Source organism: Athene noctua, chromosome 10, assembly GCF_965140245.1.
Source record: "Athene noctua chromosome 10, bAthNoc1.hap1.1, whole genome shotgun sequence".
NCBI lineage: Eukaryota > Metazoa > Chordata > Aves > Strigiformes > Strigidae > Athene > Athene noctua.
This window is the reverse complement of record NC_134046.1, coordinates 3,807,292-3,826,399: the sequence shown is the minus strand read 5'-3', so window position 1 is coordinate 3,826,399 and position 19,108 is coordinate 3,807,292. Positions and strand designations below refer to the sequence as shown.

General features: G+C 39.3%; 1 protein-coding gene across 4 annotated transcripts in view; it reads right to left on the bottom strand.

Moving 5' to 3' along the window:
- Nucleotides 1–19,108, bottom strand: part of PRKAR2A (protein kinase cAMP-dependent type II regulatory subunit alpha) — a 68,274-nt gene that overhangs the window by 11,632 nt on the left and 37,534 nt on the right. For 3 of the 4 annotated variants that reach the window (XM_074913941.1, XM_074913942.1, XM_074913940.1), the window contains exons 3-6: nt 13,245–13,297; nt 11,616–11,699; nt 7,950–8,056; nt 2,665–2,818 (exon numbers count right to left, since the gene is read on the bottom strand). In XM_074913941.1, coding sequence (XP_074770042.1) covers nt 2,665–2,818; nt 7,950–8,056; nt 11,616–11,699; nt 13,245–13,297 — 398 coding nt within the window. The remainder of the gene's footprint in view (nt 1–2,664; nt 2,819–7,949; nt 8,057–11,615; nt 11,700–13,244; nt 13,298–19,108) is intronic. The other variant, XM_074913943.1, reaches the window with a different exon arrangement.

Below are 19,108 nucleotides of genomic sequence, written 5' to 3'. Positions count from 1 at the left end.
GAACAGCATATCAAACAACAACAGGCTTGATTCACTCCTCCACCTTCTAGGATCCAAGAGCCAGCTTTTTGCAACTTCCTAGTTGCCAGCTGTCCATGCGTACCATAAACACCTTCCTGGTGGAAAAATCGTTTGGTTTGGTTTTGAAGCCCAAATATTCCCACCCACCCCCTGCCACCCCTCCTGCTCTGATCTGTTCCCCAGGCAGCGGCTAGTGATGTGCAGGCTTCGTGGCCACTGGGCGGCACTACGTGCCCGAGTGAAGGCAAGCTTGCCCAGTTAACCACAGCTCCTGTCTCCGTACCTGCAACGGCAGACATATTTGAGAGTTTATTGTCAGAAAGCTTAACGAAATGCTTTTTATTTCCAAGCAGAAAAGGCAGGGCTCAAGTACTGGCAAACACCGATGCGAAAGGCCACAAGAGAGCTGGAACTACACGGCACGCCCAGGCTAAGGGGAAGGGCACTTGCCCACCAGGTATTTTTGTTAGCCTTAGCATGACAATAATGCCCACGGTCCCTGTTAGAATCAGCACTAAATTACGAACAGAGCAAGAGCTGCAGAGTTTACTTTACACAGGACGAGGCCATGAGTGTAAAAATCAAAAAGCCAGAGGAAAGGAGCAGAAATTTGGTTAGGAAAATGGTACCAAAAAAAATCTTTTAAATTTACGTATACCCCAAACAGCAGAAACATCCAAAGTCCTGAGAGCCATTCCTCTGGATCTCATTTTCTGAAAACATCAACTGATACCTTAACAGAGACGTTTAAGAGGTATTTTCAAGCAAGAGAACAGTTTCATGGGATGCAGGCTGCAAATACTTGTAACTTGAAACAATGACTGATACATGACAGCAGTGGAATACAAAAGTTGAAGGAGGTGAAAGATGAAGGGAAGAATGGTATTACTGTTATCTAAAGGAGAATAAGAGATTATAAAGCATGAGGGAATGTTTTGGTTTTTTAAATAAATTCTTCAGTGGCAGATGTCTCTTCAAATGTACATGTTTGGAGAAGGAGAAAGGTGCAGAAATAGTCAGGGGACTTGCAAAAGCATAAAAAAATTCAGAATTCATTTGTTTGAGAGTATCTGTGAGGGAGGAGAAGCAGCAGTATTTGAACAAAAAAGGCAGAGCAGCTAAGGAAGTGTGTGTGATTGTGAGGTTTGCCCCAGTCATGTTCAGTAGCAAAGGCTGAGGACATTTCTCTGCTCCAGAATAGACCCACATTTGATAACTGCTTTGTGCCTGAGCCTTCCAGGCTTTTGTTGGCCTAAGGCTGCAGTGCAGCAGCAGTAACCCACATTTCCCATGTGGCAGATAACCCACGAGCTTTAGCAATTACTTCTGTAGACTAATAAAAATACATTTAAATTACATCAGGTACAAAATAGTACAACAGAACATGTCAATGACAGAATAACTGGATGAAATAACTAAAGCTTTAGGCAGGAAAATGCAGCCTTAGTTAATAAAATATCCACAGGACAGATGACTAGCAAGAGGTCCCCCTTCAGCTACACCTTGCTAATTAAGTGACTGTAATCACAGGAAAAAATAAAACCAAAATGAGCCCAATTTGTGCAATTCTTTTCAAAGGCAAATTGGAACAAAGAATCATCTTCTCATGTTGTTCCTTTTATGAAGGAGCTCAGTTTGTACATAGCTGCTTTGTTCTGTCTTGGTCAAGAAATTAGATTCTGACATTACTCCCTGGTTGATTAACCAAAAAAATCTTTTCTTTCTGCTCACAAAGGGAAGTCAGAAGTCAGTGTGCTCAGCAAGTGCAGAGATTGCATAAACACGTGGTGCGTAGCTGCTTATCAGTCCTATAATCAAGGTCACAACACACAGTCAACCCCCAGCGATAGTTGCCGAGGAGCCCAGCACACACAGAACACATACAACACTTCTGGCTTCAAAGGCTTCGTTGATCGCACAATCCACTTATTATGTGAGCCCTCACAGATGAGTAAGGGAGCACTGTGAAAATAACCCTATCCAAACAGTACAGAGAAAAGAACTAAAAAAGGAAACTAATGTCTACAGCTTCACATTCAACACTTCTGGGTTAGAGACAAAGCAACACCATCATTTAGCTTGGTATCTCATAGGTCATGCTGACCTGAGAACCTCTTCCAGGGTAACACAAAGGGACCAGAAATACCATGACAGTTTATTTTGAAGGAAAACAAAAGCTTTGGGCAGTTTTCCTAGCTCTTCAAATTACTGACATCCTCAAGAAGATCTTTAACACCTTCCCATTCCGCTTAAAGAGGACAAAATGGTAGGAAGGGGAGGTGAAATAAAGAACATTATTTAGATATTGTTTTCTCCTCCCATAAAATACGTGCATTAATGCCTTCACTGTCCTCCGCAGGATGAAAACAAAACCAGGGGTTTTTTTTCACCTAACAAAAGCCACAATTACAGCAAAACCAAAATAATAAAAGGACAGATAAAATTAGTGATACAGTTTTTACAGACAAGTCGTTCTAGAAAAGATGGCCCAAAATATTTGCACGATTGCTCTCATGTCAAGAAGTGAGATAACAGATCATGATAAAGTAACTATTATCACAAGGAGCCATACCAAGAGAAGCACTGGACACAGTGAGTTAGTGTTTAAAATATTATGTGTAGAGAGAAACTTCCTTTCCTTACCAGACCCCAAAGGGCTCCTTCTGTTGTGGCAACAATGGTGGCAGCTCTAGGAGTGTTGTACATCAACGCCAGCTCCCCAAAACTGCCGTGATTATCATAGCGGCCCACACAGCGTGACTGGTTGTCTTTTGCTACAACGATATCATACAATCCCCTGGAAAACAATGGAATAGACACTTCTTATTAGACAACATTCCAGTACAAATCATAAAAACAGCTTTTTGCTGTTACACAAATAGTCCTCTTATTGCTGGGTGAGATAGAACATGCTTTATTGAGCTTTCCAATTGTCTGATACTAAGCTGCTTCTATCTACACTGTTTTCACAGTAATTCTCTCTTAATAAAGCATTTCACTGCTGATAAATCTGGGCAGGATCTACTTGGTTTCCTCTGCACAGTATTCTGACGTTGCCATTATAAGTGTTCTGGCCAGGGTAATAGGTAGTTTCACAGTCTTTAACAGTATTTGCCTTTTCACAGCATATCTGTTATCCAGTGAGGCCTCTTTTACACAGAATCACAGAGTCATCTGGGCTGGAAAAGCCCCTGAAGCTCCTCCAGCCCAACCATGACCCTCCCCCTGACCCTTCCCAACTCCCCCAGATCCCTCAGCGCTGGCTCAGCCCGACTCTTCAACCCCTCCAGGGATCCCGGGGACTCCCCCCTGCCCTGGGCAGCCCATTCCAACGCCCAACAGCCCCTTCTGCACAGAAATCCTTCCTCAGAGCCAGTCTTTAGAGTGACTTGGATCCATCTGTACCCGCTGTCTCAGTGACAGCATTGCTGCAGTACCTGTGGGATATGCTCAATCCAACTGCTCACCTGCTCCTATGGTTCTGCCTCAACTCCAGCTTAAAGGTACGTCTATATAGTAACACCAAGATGAAATTGTAGCTTTTATCTGCATATGCTCATGCTAGATTCAAACTATCCAGCTCTTGTATGGACAACAGTGAAGCACAAAATCACAGAAAGGGCCTTTCTTTACATACCCAAGACACTGAATGAGTTCTGCAGTGCAAACCTAGCAGTCTTATCAGCAGCACATACTAATTCTCAAGATGGAGGATTTAAAGCTAGTTCAGGAATGTTATACATGCCACATCTTTACACTCTGGCACAGAGATCTCCAGAGACAACCGTTTCTCAACTGGTATTTGTCCGATAGCTCCCTTACAACCAAAACTTTTATCACTCAGTTCAACTTCACACCATGCTACAACTCCAGGCACACTGACAGCTGAACCAACCAATTTTATCACCATTTTCATGGAAGTGCGGCTACTGAAGAATGGAGGTTATAGCATACTTGAAGAGCATCTGTTCAACTCTCATAAAGCTCTGTGTGCTGAAGTGACACTGTAGGATGCACCACCTTAGGAAGCATGGGTCAGTAACTTCCAGCAGTTTTGCAGAACATTACGAGTTCCATTCTAGTCACAGTTCTTTTAGCCGAGCTAAAAGATTTTAAGCCTCCTTGTGCTCTGTTCACAGGGACCTGTAACCTGTGTAAATTGGAAAGGGCTCCTCACCCTGTTCTCCAGGAGGCACGCTTCCTACATTATGACAACGTTAAAGTAACAGTATCCCAGAACTTACTGAGAATCAAAAGACTACTACGATGAAGATGCAGGTACAAGACCAGCAAGTAAAAGCTCAAGACAAATATGGATCACACCACAGCAACTGTATATGAAGATAGAGGCTGTGCACACAAAGGTAGCCCTTTAAAAAAGTCAAACAAGTGTGTGTAACATCCTCAGGGCTGTCTTATGCTTGGGGCTTAAAATAATAATTTTAATATATAGCTTGACTAGGCTTGATTAATTCTTGGCTATGGCACCAGAGATCATTCAGGGCCTAGCCACTGGCCTAAAAGACTTCACAGAATATATCACACCTTGGAGAAAATCAAGTAGGGAACACCTTCCTGGTTTTAAGCAGCTTCCTGGTTTTAAGAACAGGCATATAATTTTCCCCAGGAGTTTAGATCTTTGTCAGAAGGAATGGTATTATCTCCCAGAATATCACTAGGCATGTAATTAAAAAAAAAAAAAAAAAGAACCACCAGAAATGGCAGTAGGTGAAACTTCTCATGGTAAACAAGTATGGGAACAGACTCATTGGTGAGACCTGCCTAGTATTAACAGCACAGGGTCTTTCAGGATTGCTGATGGACAGCCCTGGGTTTGTTAGTTATCTTCAAACACTGCTGTATCTGGGAAAAAAAAAAAAAGTACCACAGGACAGCTTTATGCCAGCTTCATTTGTAGGAGATTCCACAAAGTGGACATTACATGCCTCAAACAAACAAATAGATCAAAGTGAGGAAGCTTTGCACTATGACTTCAGAGGTTTTTTTGATCTAGAATAGACTCTGTGAGCATCTTAAGCAAACGCAACAACTTCTTCCCATCCCTCAACCTAAAAGTCACTTAACTAGTGTCATTTATTTCCGAATAACTACAGCCATGTAACCTTCAGCCAAGCAGTCAGCTGTCTGTGGCCCAAGGACTACACTGGTGAAGCACCACTGGGTGACCTTGGCTCAGCTTTACTGAGAAAACTGTTGCTGAGTGTAAGACAGCCCATGAGCTAAAGCCCTGCAAGATAAGAAGAATAAAAACACAGACTGAAGTGTAATAGTTGAGATGGTAATCGTTAGGAGCTCAAGGACTCAAAAGAAAAATACTGACAGGAAAAAATATAAAACCCCAAGAGGGAAGAAAAAAAAAAGAGCAGAAGAGAGAAACTCAGCAAGATCGTGGATCAGTCTGTTCCAAAAGGCAACAGAGGCTAACGCTGCCCCTGCTGACTGCTCAATCAGCAGACACTCATCAGGTGCCTCCTCAGCAGCGATGAGCATACTAACGTTTAGCTGTACAACACATCCATCCTAGCCCTCCCTTCCAGGCAGTGAGCACTAAATAGCTGCTGCACCCTCAAGCTGCATCTGTCCTGCCTGCTGTCCCTCTGCGCATGGTGAAAGACCTCAGACAAAAGTGATCTGCTAAGAAATACTACAAACAGAAGACTTTAGAAAAAAAAAAAGAGACCTGTGCCAGAAAGTCTATATTTCTACGCAGACAAGAAGCTAAAGAGTTACATCTGCAACACAAAGTCACTGTTCATTCAGATAGGAAGAAACTAATCCTCAGAGATATTTAGGCATTAATGATTTATCTTAAGAGTAACAAGACATGCCTACTGATGCCTTGAAAAGGCCAGAGTCCTCCAAATTTGCACTTGCAGGCAAGTAGAAATACTGTAGCTTTTAATAAGCACCAGTATCCTGCTACCCTTTGGCATGAAAAAAAAATTAGGAGGTGGAAGGTGGAGGACGACTGACAGGGAGGACTAGAAAGGGAGAGAGGGAGACAGAAAATTCGTAACTGTAGAATTCTAATAAGCGAACAGTCGACATAAGAGTTGCAGCTGAGTTGGTGTTTACAGCAAAGGCTGGTATGCTCTATTGCTAGAAAACAGGGAGTTTCATTTCCCGCACTGTATATAGCCTTTCTGCCCATACTACTGGCAACACATTAATGGTACTAGTGTATTATACCTTGAGAGTAAAATAAAACAAAAACTTAAAAACCTGAAGTCTTCCAACCCAGCTATCTTGATAGAAAAAGGCATTGTGGAATAGCATTACATCTGTAGAACAGAAGCCATAAAAACATATACCTGAATATCAAGGATAAGGTTCCATTTCACTACTTTATTTTAGGTTAAAACTCATAACAGGAAGAGCTTTTTAGCATCCAGCAGGTTAAGAGCCTTACACAGAAACAAATTAAAATATGTGGATGGTATCTAACATTTCTGAGAGGCCCTCAAACTGAGTTTAAGCTTCCTCAAGATTAGGAACCACAACTCTGCATACATCTGTGCAGAGCTGGTGGCTCTGACTCCATGAGTTCTGATCTGTAGTACCTTACTCTTATCTGAGACAGCCTGATGTCCCCAGTGAACATGGCAAGAGAAGGAACTTGTCCCATCTAGCCAAAAACACAGGATTGGTCTGAGACTGAGCAGTTGAGGGAGATAACTGAGTGCGGAAATGGAGCACTGGTTTAGGTTAATGGGAAGGTAGAGGACAGGGGAACAGGCATGTGGTCAGAATATATTTGAGGTAGCCTTATGTTCTCTAATTCCAACTAATCAGAAAGAGGAATGTCCTTAAAATAAACAAGGATCATTTAAAATGAAGAATTTCTAACCTAGAAATTCTTTTGCAAATTCCTTAAACACAGCATAGATGACAATTCCAAAGGCAATATGTTGTCTTGAAGAGCTGCTTTGAAAGCATTTAACACAAAATTAATGGTGCCATTATTTCAGTGATAAAGAAGATAACAGTGCATCAAAAAAGTAGTTTGCTAAGATTGTATTGCAACAGACGTTTATAATTCAGTCAGTAATATTCTGTTTACTGGTACAGCTTTACAGGAGGAAATAAATCTGTGTCCTTAATTATTCTTCATATATGGTGATCAAAAGTAACATTAGCCAGAATTTCTTCCAAAAGGATAAAAGATACTCAAAATGTGCATGCACACACATATCTATTATATGCCTGTTGCACATATATATGATCCAGAAAACTACCAGGTGAATTTGCTTGATGCAAGAAATTGTGAACTGGAACCTTAAACTCTGCAAATACAAATCACATGACCAACAAAAGCAATGTAACTACCAGTTACTCTGAAGTCAGTGATCAAAACTGGTTGGACAAAGTCCAGCTTGTTTCATGGTAGCCATTACAATGGATTTTTTCTTCCCCCCCCCCCCCCCCCCAATTATTCTTCCTCAAAATAATCTCCTATCCTTTCCCTTACCATATGGTTTCTTTTGCTGCTTTTCCCCCTCCTTTCTTCAGAAAAAAAAAAATCCTCATCTAGAGACAGCATGTAACATGGCAGGTTTCAAACTATGCATGTGCTAATGGGCACAAAAACTAAACTGAACAAATGATAGGCAAGCTCAAGCTGTGTCTCTTCCCTCAGAGAAAGTAGTATGTGAGTTTTTACACAGTCACACAGAATGTGTTAACATCCAGCAGGTTTGAAATGTCCACCTCTGTCATATTTGATTACCCCTCGGCAAATGATCCAAAAGTCACCGGGGGCCTAAAGGGGAAAATGAAAATATCAAAGGAAGAGACAATGACTGCAAAAAGTAAGTTTCCTCAGAAACTGTCCTGCAGTAAACATTCTGTGTCATTTCTAAGAAACTGAAAAGAAACATACTCTACATTTCAAAGGTACAGCTGCTTACCGCTCAATGACATAGAAGTTGTCTCCATCATCACCTTGGTCAATCACATGTTCCTGAGGTTTCACCTTCCTCTCAAACATGGCATCAAGGACCTGAGACAGCTGCTCCTATAAAACAAACAGGAGGGGAAAAAAAAAAGGAAAAAAAAAAATCAAAAAAACTCTCAGAAAATACCCCTTAGCATTACTGCTGGACAAGGGCAAGTTCATTTGACTTGATCTGGACAGTGAAGTGCAACATGCGTTGCATTATTTTTACTATATGCAAATACCAATAATACTGATGGTGAATGTTGACTTCCACTAGCACCTCACTTGATTCCAGCTTAGATTAATCTATGTTCAATAACGCAAACATACACAGATACTTCCATTACAGAAGAGCTATTATCTCAAATTCATGTCAAAATGGCTTAATTTATGCAGATCAAAGCACACATGTACAGCAATAATCTGACACAGCTTCACTGCAATGGATACACATTGATTTATGTCAACAGTATCTATATTTCATTATATGTATATATGTCTATAAACTGCACCATGATTTATGAGTAACTTCTTTGTACCGCCCTCATCTAAGAGCCCCAGTCATGATCAGGGCTGTACTGAACAAAACTCCACCCAGAGTTACTTCCCTGGATAGTCTGTGTCTTACAGAACCTGCAATTCCAGCGTAAGACAAGATCAGAGAGATACAGATGGGGAGCACATAGAGAAAATGGGACAATGCTGGTCTGCACAGTAGACTTGATCTAGGTTTCTCTGATGAGCCACGACTAAACTTTTTTTGTAGGCAGCACAGGCAGGGAAGCCACGAAAGCCAAGAGAGATGATGCCGTACAAACGCCTTGCCTCGATGCTAGCCTGCTTTACCATTTCTGTTATTCCAAAGCCCATTAACAATAGACTATCATTGCATTTTCAATGACCAGATGCTCAAGGTTGAAGATGTAGATCACAGCTGAGTTTCTAAAAATATACTGCACAAACACACAAAGTAGTCTTTATGCCGCTAGATACACTTGAAGTATTTACTGTGCTCCTTAAGTTGGGAATAATTGCAGCATCTGTAGGCACCACTAAATTGAAAATATCACCTCTATCTATTCACTAGAATTCTGTTTTCTTGTCTTTAAAAACCCTCCTGATATTTAAACTAAGCAAACAATCATTGCATGAAAGCCATTTATTTTAACCGCATATTTCACAGCATGCATTTGAGTAAGAGTTGTCAGAAAATAAGCAATACAGAGTTTACAAAGCTTTTTAAAAATACTCTAGCTCAATAATGCTTTACATGGAGGATAAACAGGCAAAGACTTATTTCAAATAAATAAACCACTGAGCTCTTCTCAATAAAAGGACAGGCTTCATCAGATTTCTGAACTGTAAAAAAATCCTCTTGGTTTAAATATGGGACTGAGCATGCTCAGGGGCCTTGCTGGTAAGGGTAACAGTCATTGCTCTCACCCAGTACAAAATTCAGTTGTAACCAGCATTCTACAAACTCATTTATAAGACACTGTGGAGCCTACATATGATACATCATAAGAGAGCTTTTAATAGGAGAGAAGTTATCTACTCCCCCAGCACCTTACATGGAAACATAAATAAGATTTATCATCGAGGATGCTCAAAATCTCAGGGTTAAACTCTGTGTCAATCTGAACTGGTTTTAGCCCAAAGTTCAGCGTGAACCTTGCTAGAAGTGATCCACTGGACACCGGCTCCCTTGTGTTTGATAGCAAGTATTACAGCAACTATTCATGCAAGTGAAGACATCTAAAAGGGCTGTTGAGTCACTGGGCCTAAATTCAGCACAGTTCACCTCAATGCAACCAGTGGAAAAGGGATGAATTTGTCCAGGACATTTCAGTCACACAATCATTTACTCCTAAAGGGGTTTTATGCCGTTTTGCTGTTGTTGAATTTGTTTCCTTTTATTTAACAGTTTTACATGGCACTCTTTAGAAGTTAAGAAGCATAACAATGTATTTTAGGCCTTAATTTGAAAGTATTCCTCACAATTATGAAAGGACAATATACACAGAGCAAAAGCAGGCGCCATGCATTCTGCCTTTCAGTGGGTATTCTACAGCCAACCTTCCAAACCAGTCACATAATACAGAGGGAGTTAAAAAGAAATTACTGAGGAGAGGCGAAAGGATGCAAGTTCCATACTCCCTTTACACCTATTACTAGCACAGCTCTCCCCTCTCTGCTACGTGCCCTTTACAATACTCTAATCAATGTATGGATTGCAGTCATCTCTTGCAGCCATGTGCCATCTTAAAGCCCGAGTCTTTAACAGTTGCAGTTAAGATCATTTCCCTTACTCCTCAGCTGCTCAGTGTTTTTCCAAGCCCCCTTTCTCAGCTCAGATTTGTTTTTCAAAGGCATCTTTGAATATAAACTGGTTATTAATTTTTGCTTCTGTATGATTTTGTTGGAAGCTAAAAAATTGGCCTGCTCAATTCAAATGGTGATCACATTTTGTACATACTCCTTCAGCTGCTGAATGTTCTTAAATATGTTTCATATAATCAAGTTACTTGCAAAAGGAACCTTTAAAAAGTCTTTAAAAAAGTCTTTAAAAAGTAAACAGGCTTAATGACAGGAATTCCAGAACAGGAAAAGGCCAGTCTTGGAAAGAACAGCTTTCAAGGAAACTTTATGACAGAATGTCAAATCCTCAAGCCTGCCACAATCAAAAGCTTTCAACAATTATTTTGAGAATGCAGTTCCATGACTCTTGACTTTGAACAGGAACTGAGAACTGGGAGAACTTCTTGGTTTACAAGGCAAGCTGAGCAGCATTTCTGGAACCATAAACTATCACATCCATTCAAGCTCAATGATTCAAACCAGGAAGCTGCAGGGACCATCACTGGTGTGACAGCTTTTATTCTTTCCCAACCTCTAGCAAAAATGTCAGTTCTGTTTTCATGGAAGCACCAGACCAGAGATGAGATGTATTTATTCTATGGCCTCTCAGAGACTGGATTAGAGGATCTCCAAAGGCCTCTTCTTAAGTTCCTCATTAAAAAAATTCATACCAATTAAGATTACTAAGTGCAAGCAATGGAGACACATAATTTAAAAGCCATGCTGAGGCAATGAGTAATTAACAACCAACTTCAGCAATAAAAATAAAACAAGTAAGAATAAGAACAACCTGAAAAGATTACTTTACATTCATTTACAGAAAATCTACTGACATGTTGACATTTAAGAAAAAGATGCAGCAATCTGAAATCATGCAAATATGGGTAGTGTTCAATATCACAACTGTGTGAGTAATTTCCTTTTTAAATTGCTCATAAAATTATGAACTGTTTCCTAGGGAAATCAGGTGCAATGATCTCCAACAGCAAATATTGAAAGATAAGCAAAAGAATAAAAAAAACCCAAATTTTTCTCTAACAGCAAAAAAAAAAAAAAAAAATTGAATTTGCAGGAAGAGCGATCTGAAAATCACAGTAACTGACAATTTGACATGTTTGTTTATATTGTTCATGGATTGTTGCTCTCCAAACACACCTGAATATAATTAATAATTTCTGAACTATCACAATGCAAACAAGTGTCTGGACTGTTAGATCACGCTATTACCTGTACCTACAAACAATCAACTCCAGTTAAGATTTTCTTAAAATGGTATTACCTGATCTAGGTTTTTGAAAAGCAGAATATCTTTACATGCTTCCTGCAGTCTGCATCTCTGTTCATCGGTTTTTGGATGAACTACCTTTAAAACAAAGTAAACCAAAATTGTCATGACAACAATGAAGTACGATTACAGACTGAAAACACAGAACACAAGTGACAAAGTATATAGTTCTTTTTTGTTGTTTGCATAAACAGTAATTATATATAAACATACAACACTAGACAGAATAAAGAGCCATAAGAAACACATTACGCTGACGATTAGCACATGCAAAATAACAGTCAAGAAAGACAAGAAAGAAGAGGATGCCTTTTCCTTTTCCTTCCCTCCTAACCCAGACACAGTCAAGGCTCGAGCATTTGGAACAGAGAAAAAAGTCAACGGTTTTCTTTCTAAACTCTGGCTGTATGGGTCCCAATATATTATTGTTGGCATACAGGTACAAGATTTATGATACATATGTATCCCAGCCCATCTAATAACAGAAGCAGCACATATTTTTTCAGCAAAATTACTTAAATAAAAGCTTTGCTGTTCGAGAGATTTTTTCATTACTTCTTTCCAATTATAAACATCACATCAGGTTAAAGGAACCAATGCTCACTGTGTCATAAAATTGTTTATATATGTGCTTTTGGGGGGCTAATTATGAAAACATATATAAAAATATTCATTACCCCACATCCACATTAGCCATATTTCTGGGATAACAAGGTTTCCTAAAAACAGTTACATTAGTAGGCATTTCTAAAAATTCATTGTCCAAAGTTGAAGAGATCTCAGATCCTTGTTTTAAAAGAAAACTGAGTATTTTATCAGAAGTCAGGAAAATTTAGACTTTTGATGGAATAAATGTATCCAGGTTTATAAACATTTGAATGATCAGACACATTGTCTTCTTTGATAGCATCGTATTTATGAAGTATCTTCTTTTTTAAGAGAAATTACATTAGACTTGGAGTACCACTGCAAAAGTATAAAGCACCCTTGAGATGGAACCTGGAAATGGAACACCACAAGTCCAGAGAGAAAACACTGACCCCCACCAGCCAGGCTACAGGATTTGCTCACATAAAGCATCTCGGAAGAAATACAATTACAGTATCTGGACCTGCAATTCCTAGAAATTCCCAGCTTTCAAAACCAACAGAACAACAGGTGGCCACAATCTCAAAATATTTCAGCAAAGTATTTCTTCTACCCAGGCAGAACTGCTTTGACAAGAAAGGCAGTAAAAAGCACGTGAGGAATTTTAAGCACCCATGAAGAAACAGCTGTGGTAAAGCTTAACTAATTCTTCACAACAGCATCAATGCTCTAGGAACTGCCTCCACAAGCCTTTAAGATAATTAAGAAAGGAAAATATCCAAAATTTTAAGGCTGGTAGACTTAAGCACAGCTCTCGAGTCCTTTGAAGCAAATTGTATTAAAGCCATAGTGAATAAAAAAGTGCATGAGATAAAGTGGTCCTAAATTTCAGAGCAATGTTGTTACCCTGTCAATGTCAGCATACCACACAGCCCCTCGGGACAAAATACCCGAGTGGTAGGGAAAAGGTGATGTACAGACATCTGCCTGTCAAACTGTAGAGAACCACGCATGATGCGATTCGTTCATCCTTACCCTTTGTTCTGTATCTTCTTCCTCTTCATCTGGATTAAAAGCTTCAGCACAAACTTGAAAGAAAGAGAGAGGAAATTAGTAAAACGAAGCAATTATATGAGAACACCAAACAAATCAAGTTTAAATTCCTTTCTTCTGCATTTTATTTTCCTACAGGAGGAAAAAAAAAAGTGATTTTGTTTTATGTTATTATGTCAGCAGCTTAAACCCTATCTATTCTCTGAGCAGGCACAGCATGGCTGCTCTCAAACTCTCATGTAAAAAGTCTGTAATTTACAATAGAAAATAATCTTGCCTAGCAAGTGCTCCAAAGCATACACACAGATTTCCTTTCAATTCTTATCAAAGCATAACAATCTCCATTTAGATTCATTTACAAACATCTCTAGAATGCAGGGGGAAAATACTGCAGCTACAGTGCTTTGTTCTTTGTAGTGAAATGTATATAGCAAAACACACTAAAGAAAAGAAAAAAAAAAAACAGTATGAGGCATGTGGCACTTGCTCCTCGAGTCAGGTTTGCAAGTGAGTACCTATATTTTGGTGTTTTTTTCAATACAGAGAATAGACAGAAATTAACCTGGGAAATGCACAATCAGCTTGACCATAGTATATTATATAACAAAAACCGTTTAGTCCCCCTCACCCATATGCTCCCGTATCTTGCTACATTTGAATGAAATGAATGTCAGGCTGTGATATAAAAATAACTTTTAAAAAAATACATAAAGTAATTTTTTAAAAATGGATGAGAACATTTGTGGAAAACATCCACCGTAGCGCATAGGAACAAGGCTCTGCCAAACATGTCATTATAACTACAGGATCATTGTAAGAGGCAACGATAATGGTGAGCTTCTAAAATTTCAAACCATTTTTGTTCTAATACTACTTCAGAAAAGGCTTGTCTTCACTTATCTTAACAGTTAACGCTCTTACACAATTTTACAATATTAAACACAGACACCTTTGGCTGCCAAAAGCCTACAGCTCTAGCTCAGGCTTTTTTATTAATTTGTGAACATTTGCATTTCTTACATGTCAAAGTGAACTCTGCATTCTAACTAGCTGTACAGATAAAGAAAGTGAGAGTCAGTCCTGTTTTCATCTAGTTCTGCTCTTACTTTAATAACGGTGGTCTTACTTCTGAGACTACACACTACTTGTAAAATTTTACAAAGAAACACAGGCAAGCATTTTTCTTTTATTTTATCCAGCATCCTGACAATACTGAAGACTTGGCAGAATGCCCAGAAGCTCACTGCAGTGACATCTAACAGCTGAATGGACTTAGAAAGTATAAATAAAAATAAGCCGATTAAAAAAAAAAAAAGCCACCACCAAAAAAAACCCCACCAAAACTAGAAGGCCTAGCATTCAGCAACTTGCAAATAATTTGAACATGCATACAGGACTACTGACCTTGTCATCATGCTTTCGAAAGGACTATAAAAATGTACAAGTCCAGCATAACTTTCTTTCCAACTTGCCTTTTTTTTTTTTTTTCTTCCCCTGCCTAAAAGGTACAGGTCTTTCCTAGCAAATTAGACTTTAATTCCTGTTTTTCCTGGAGAGGTTGAAGAGACTGGAATACAACACAAGCATTCCATTTATCAAACCACAATGTAAAAACCCCAATCATGTAATCATTAGGCATATTAAAGAGTAGTAGTTACTCATAATAAACCCAGTGTCACACTGCCTCTTCTGTTTGCACCGTTTAAGAATATAGAAATAGTAGATTAACGGTGCACCTACAACACACACAAGCTTTTAGCTTAACAGAGTGGTCCACGCACATTTAGGGCAGACACTTTACAAAGGATAAACAGCATTCTTCCTCAGCTGAAAGAAAAGTATAGTCCACCCCACAGTTCGAGGATGATTGTATTATGGGAAGGTAGATACCTACAAAGCTGCAGAACTTGGACTTATAGGCAAAGATCCACTTAATATGCAATACAAAGGCACTAACAAAGAGAACATTATTTGCATTTCAGTGTGAAAGCTTTCCTCCTCCTTTCATTTTACAGTAAGGATCAAAGTCTATTGTGAAAGCTTTGGATTTTCTAATAAGGAACATTTTCTTAGAAGAAAAGCTCCTTGGTTTAAACAGTATGGTGAAACTAGAGATAAAAAAGTATCCTCATTCTTTACAACCAGTGTATCTTACCAGTAACTAGAGTTCAGTTATGCACTATAGTATGTACTACGCATGCACTTCTGCAGGTTTCTGAAAGTACCTGGCATGTAAGCACATTCAAACCCCATATCTATGAATTCAGAGATCACTGTACTTCACTATACCATTCTATCATTTAAATTCTCAATATTAAGCTGCAAATAAGATTTTGTTCCTGCCTCAACTGCAGGGAAGCTATTGCTAAGAATATGCTTTGGAATTGAGGAAATTCTCTTTAAGATTTCCTTGGGAAAACAAGTTTAATTACCACAGCTAAGACTACAGCATTAGAGCAAAACCTTCTCTTAAAACATTCAGCAATCAAAACACAGTTCTCTACAACTTCAGTATCAAACGGCTTTTGGTTGGGATTTGTCTGCCCTATTTCATCTTACCCAGTAAGGGCAAAAACAGCTTCATAAAGCCTGCTAAGGATACAGACTAGGACTTAATGCCCTCCTCTTACATATGGAAATCACTCCTGAGTGCCCATGAATGGGCACCACAGAAATACAAGAGCAGTGTGGCAAAAATACTACTTCTTCCCATGCTGTTAAGTAGAAAGCCTTCCCATTATAATTTTCGTTCTTCAACCTCCTGCTGGGATTTCTTTTTTCACGTAGAAGCGGTAGGGCAGACATTTTGGACTGACAGCTCAGACTGACAGGACTTTATTTACTTGCAAGCAGAGCTGTAGCACTTAATGCAACATATCTGTTGTGGGATGGTTAAAAAAAAAAAAGGGGGAGGGGGGGAGACAGAGACAAAAATGATTAATTCTGACCTCAAGCTTAAATTAATATTGTGATATGCTGGAAAGCCCACAGAAAGCTTTTCAGCCTACTCATAACAACCAACAGCATTTTCCAAATATTTTAAAACATGACTAATGCAAAGAAAAGTCAAACATTACATCAACACCATCCTGTGGTTTACGTTGCAATACATCTAATTTTTCTTTCCACTATTTTTAAGTGGTAAATTACTTGTGGAAGTCTGTACTGGTGAACTTACTACCTGTCAAGATCTGTGTGTCCGTCTTACCTTCAACATGTTTCATGTTACCTGTGCTCAAACGGTGTTGCTTCTCTATTCTTTTGACTGAAAAGAACCCCTGTAACTACCCTAAACTCTGCCAACTCCTCCCAGAAATCTATGGAAGTTAATTTCAGGACTCCTGAAGGCATTTGTGGGTTACAATACAGCCAGTCCCAATGAAAAACCATCTATCTTTAATCTTGGCAGAGCGGAAACATCCTTGCCCACTATTTTATACATGACTGAATTCACATATTAACTCTTTCAGTGTCCCAATAAAACAGGTACTCCAAGGCAAGCTTATTCTCACAAGATTATCCTGAAGAAATGTGTTGGTAGCATCTCACTGAAACAGCAGTTGGAAGGGATCTCTCCCTGAAGGCCATCCAGTCCAACCTACCTCTTAAAGGGGAGCTATTTGCAATGTGAGATTGGGGCTGACCTGGAAACCTCCCTGAGCAGGGATTGCACATCTCTGGCTAACCTGCTTCACCACTCTCCTGGCGAAGATTTTTTTCTTCACGCGCAACCTAAAGCTCACAATTATAATGTGAAGTGACTTCTGAAATCACACCTTTCCTATGTGAGATTTTCAGCACAACTCTGCCCCTGAGCAAATGCTAAACATGAATGCATCAGTGAAAGTTACGTACATGTGTGACACACACCCCAGTTACGTATTTCCAATACTAGTTATATCAGCATAGATCATGCAGACCGAGCTTCCTTCCAAATCTACCCACATAGTTCAAATAGCTTTGGAAAATAAAAAAAAAAAAAAAGTTTTCAATCTTAAGAAGCTTTAAGATAAAAAGAAATTCAGGCTTTTATCCTACCATCTACATTTAGTCTCTCTTAGCTTCTGCAGCTTCTACAGCTAGTTTAGCTTTCTCCTCATACAGCACCTTCTTTGGCTTTCAAGAACAAGCACATCTGTTAACACTTCTGAAGGCTCAGAAATGCCACAACTCGATCGCTGCTTTGTTATGCAGGTGACAGCATCTGAAAGCAACAACGTTCTAGTTGCAGCAATGACATAAGCAGTGGATGGGTGAGGGGAAGCCAGGGGTGGGGAAAGAATGAGAAGTAGCAAGAAAAGTTTGCCAGTACAAACATCACCTTTGTTTATGCAAGTTGTAATTGTTCCCAAGATAATATTGTTCTGCAAAAATACGTGTTTTGTCAAGATCAAACGCCTTGCAATCTATGCAAATCTGCATAATAATTCAGCATTTAGCTCCCATAATCAAACAAAGCCTTTGTGAGAAATGCATACCAACCAGGGAGCTGAGAGATCACTGTTGGGTTTTTTTTTCAGAAGAGCACCCAACAGGATGAGGCCTGAAGACCTTCAGACACACAAGAGCAGGAAAAATTTTCACACTGGACATGAAGATTCTACATTTTATGTAAGGTGAGTGCATTGTTAATATTTCTGTTGTTACTGGAAGAAGCAGCAAAGACATATTCTGCCCTATTCTCTTTGCAATTTTGGATAGCACCTTCTGTACTTCAGAGTGAAATCCTAGTAACTCGTCTTTACTTACGAGGATGCATTACCTCCACCTGATCCTATGAGAACCATTAATGAAGATCCACCCAGAGCAGTGCATGCAGAACAACTATTTCAGTTTTTTATTCAGATCAGTAACCTTGTGCTACGTTTAAGGTGACATTCTTTGCATTTGAATTTGCCAAATCTTCAAACATTTTATAAGTCCGTCTCTCAAGGGACAGATGTATAGCCTCTTCTGGGAGCACTATGCCAGCTGGAAAGGTGACCACTTCCAGTGGCTTGTCACTGCCTCTTCGACAGCTGATCGCTAAAGCAGACACTTCCAAAAGGATGTAGTCAAGATGAACTTAAGAGGTTTAAACAGAGCCTATACATAGGTCTTTGCTGGCACAGCTCAGTGTCATTTTCTGCATTTGGGAAACAACTTCAAGTTTCCTCTCGCTTCTGTTGCTGGATAGATCAGAATTTTTTGGTTTAGAAATTGCACTTTGTTTCCCGAGTTAAAGATCTCACCATGTCAAAGCAGACGACAGATTCATACCTCGATCCAGCAAGTGAGAAACAAAACCTGCACCTATTTGCACTACCTGAACGATTTTCACATTTATGACAGTTAGAATGAAAAGCAACACTGAAACCTGAAAAACAGTTAAGCCATCTGCAGGAAAATCAGCTGTTTCAGCCTTCACTAATGAGAATTGACTGAAATCAAATGTAAATTTTTTACTTTAAAAGAATGTCATTGTACCAGCCCAAAACTCAGATCTTCGGTCTTAAAAGACCAGTCTTTCTCTTTTACTTTGTGCCATATAAAAATCTCCAGATGCAGGAGCACCCACATCACCTCCTGACTTCATTCTTAATTCTCAAGGAGGCACAACCGAGACACGACTTACAATGACTGGGACTTGAGCAAGCAACACCCCCTCAAATCTCTGTCAAATACTAACACAGAATATTCAAACACACAACCAATTCCATAGCCATATATGTCAAATCAAGTGTAAGATTTTTTTTCAGCTGAAAAATAGTTAGAAATCATGAATTTAAGTGGCAAAGGAAAAGAATGGATTTTCAGTTCTGGAAACAGCTTCAGACCATTAAAGTTAAAAGGAATTTACAATAAAA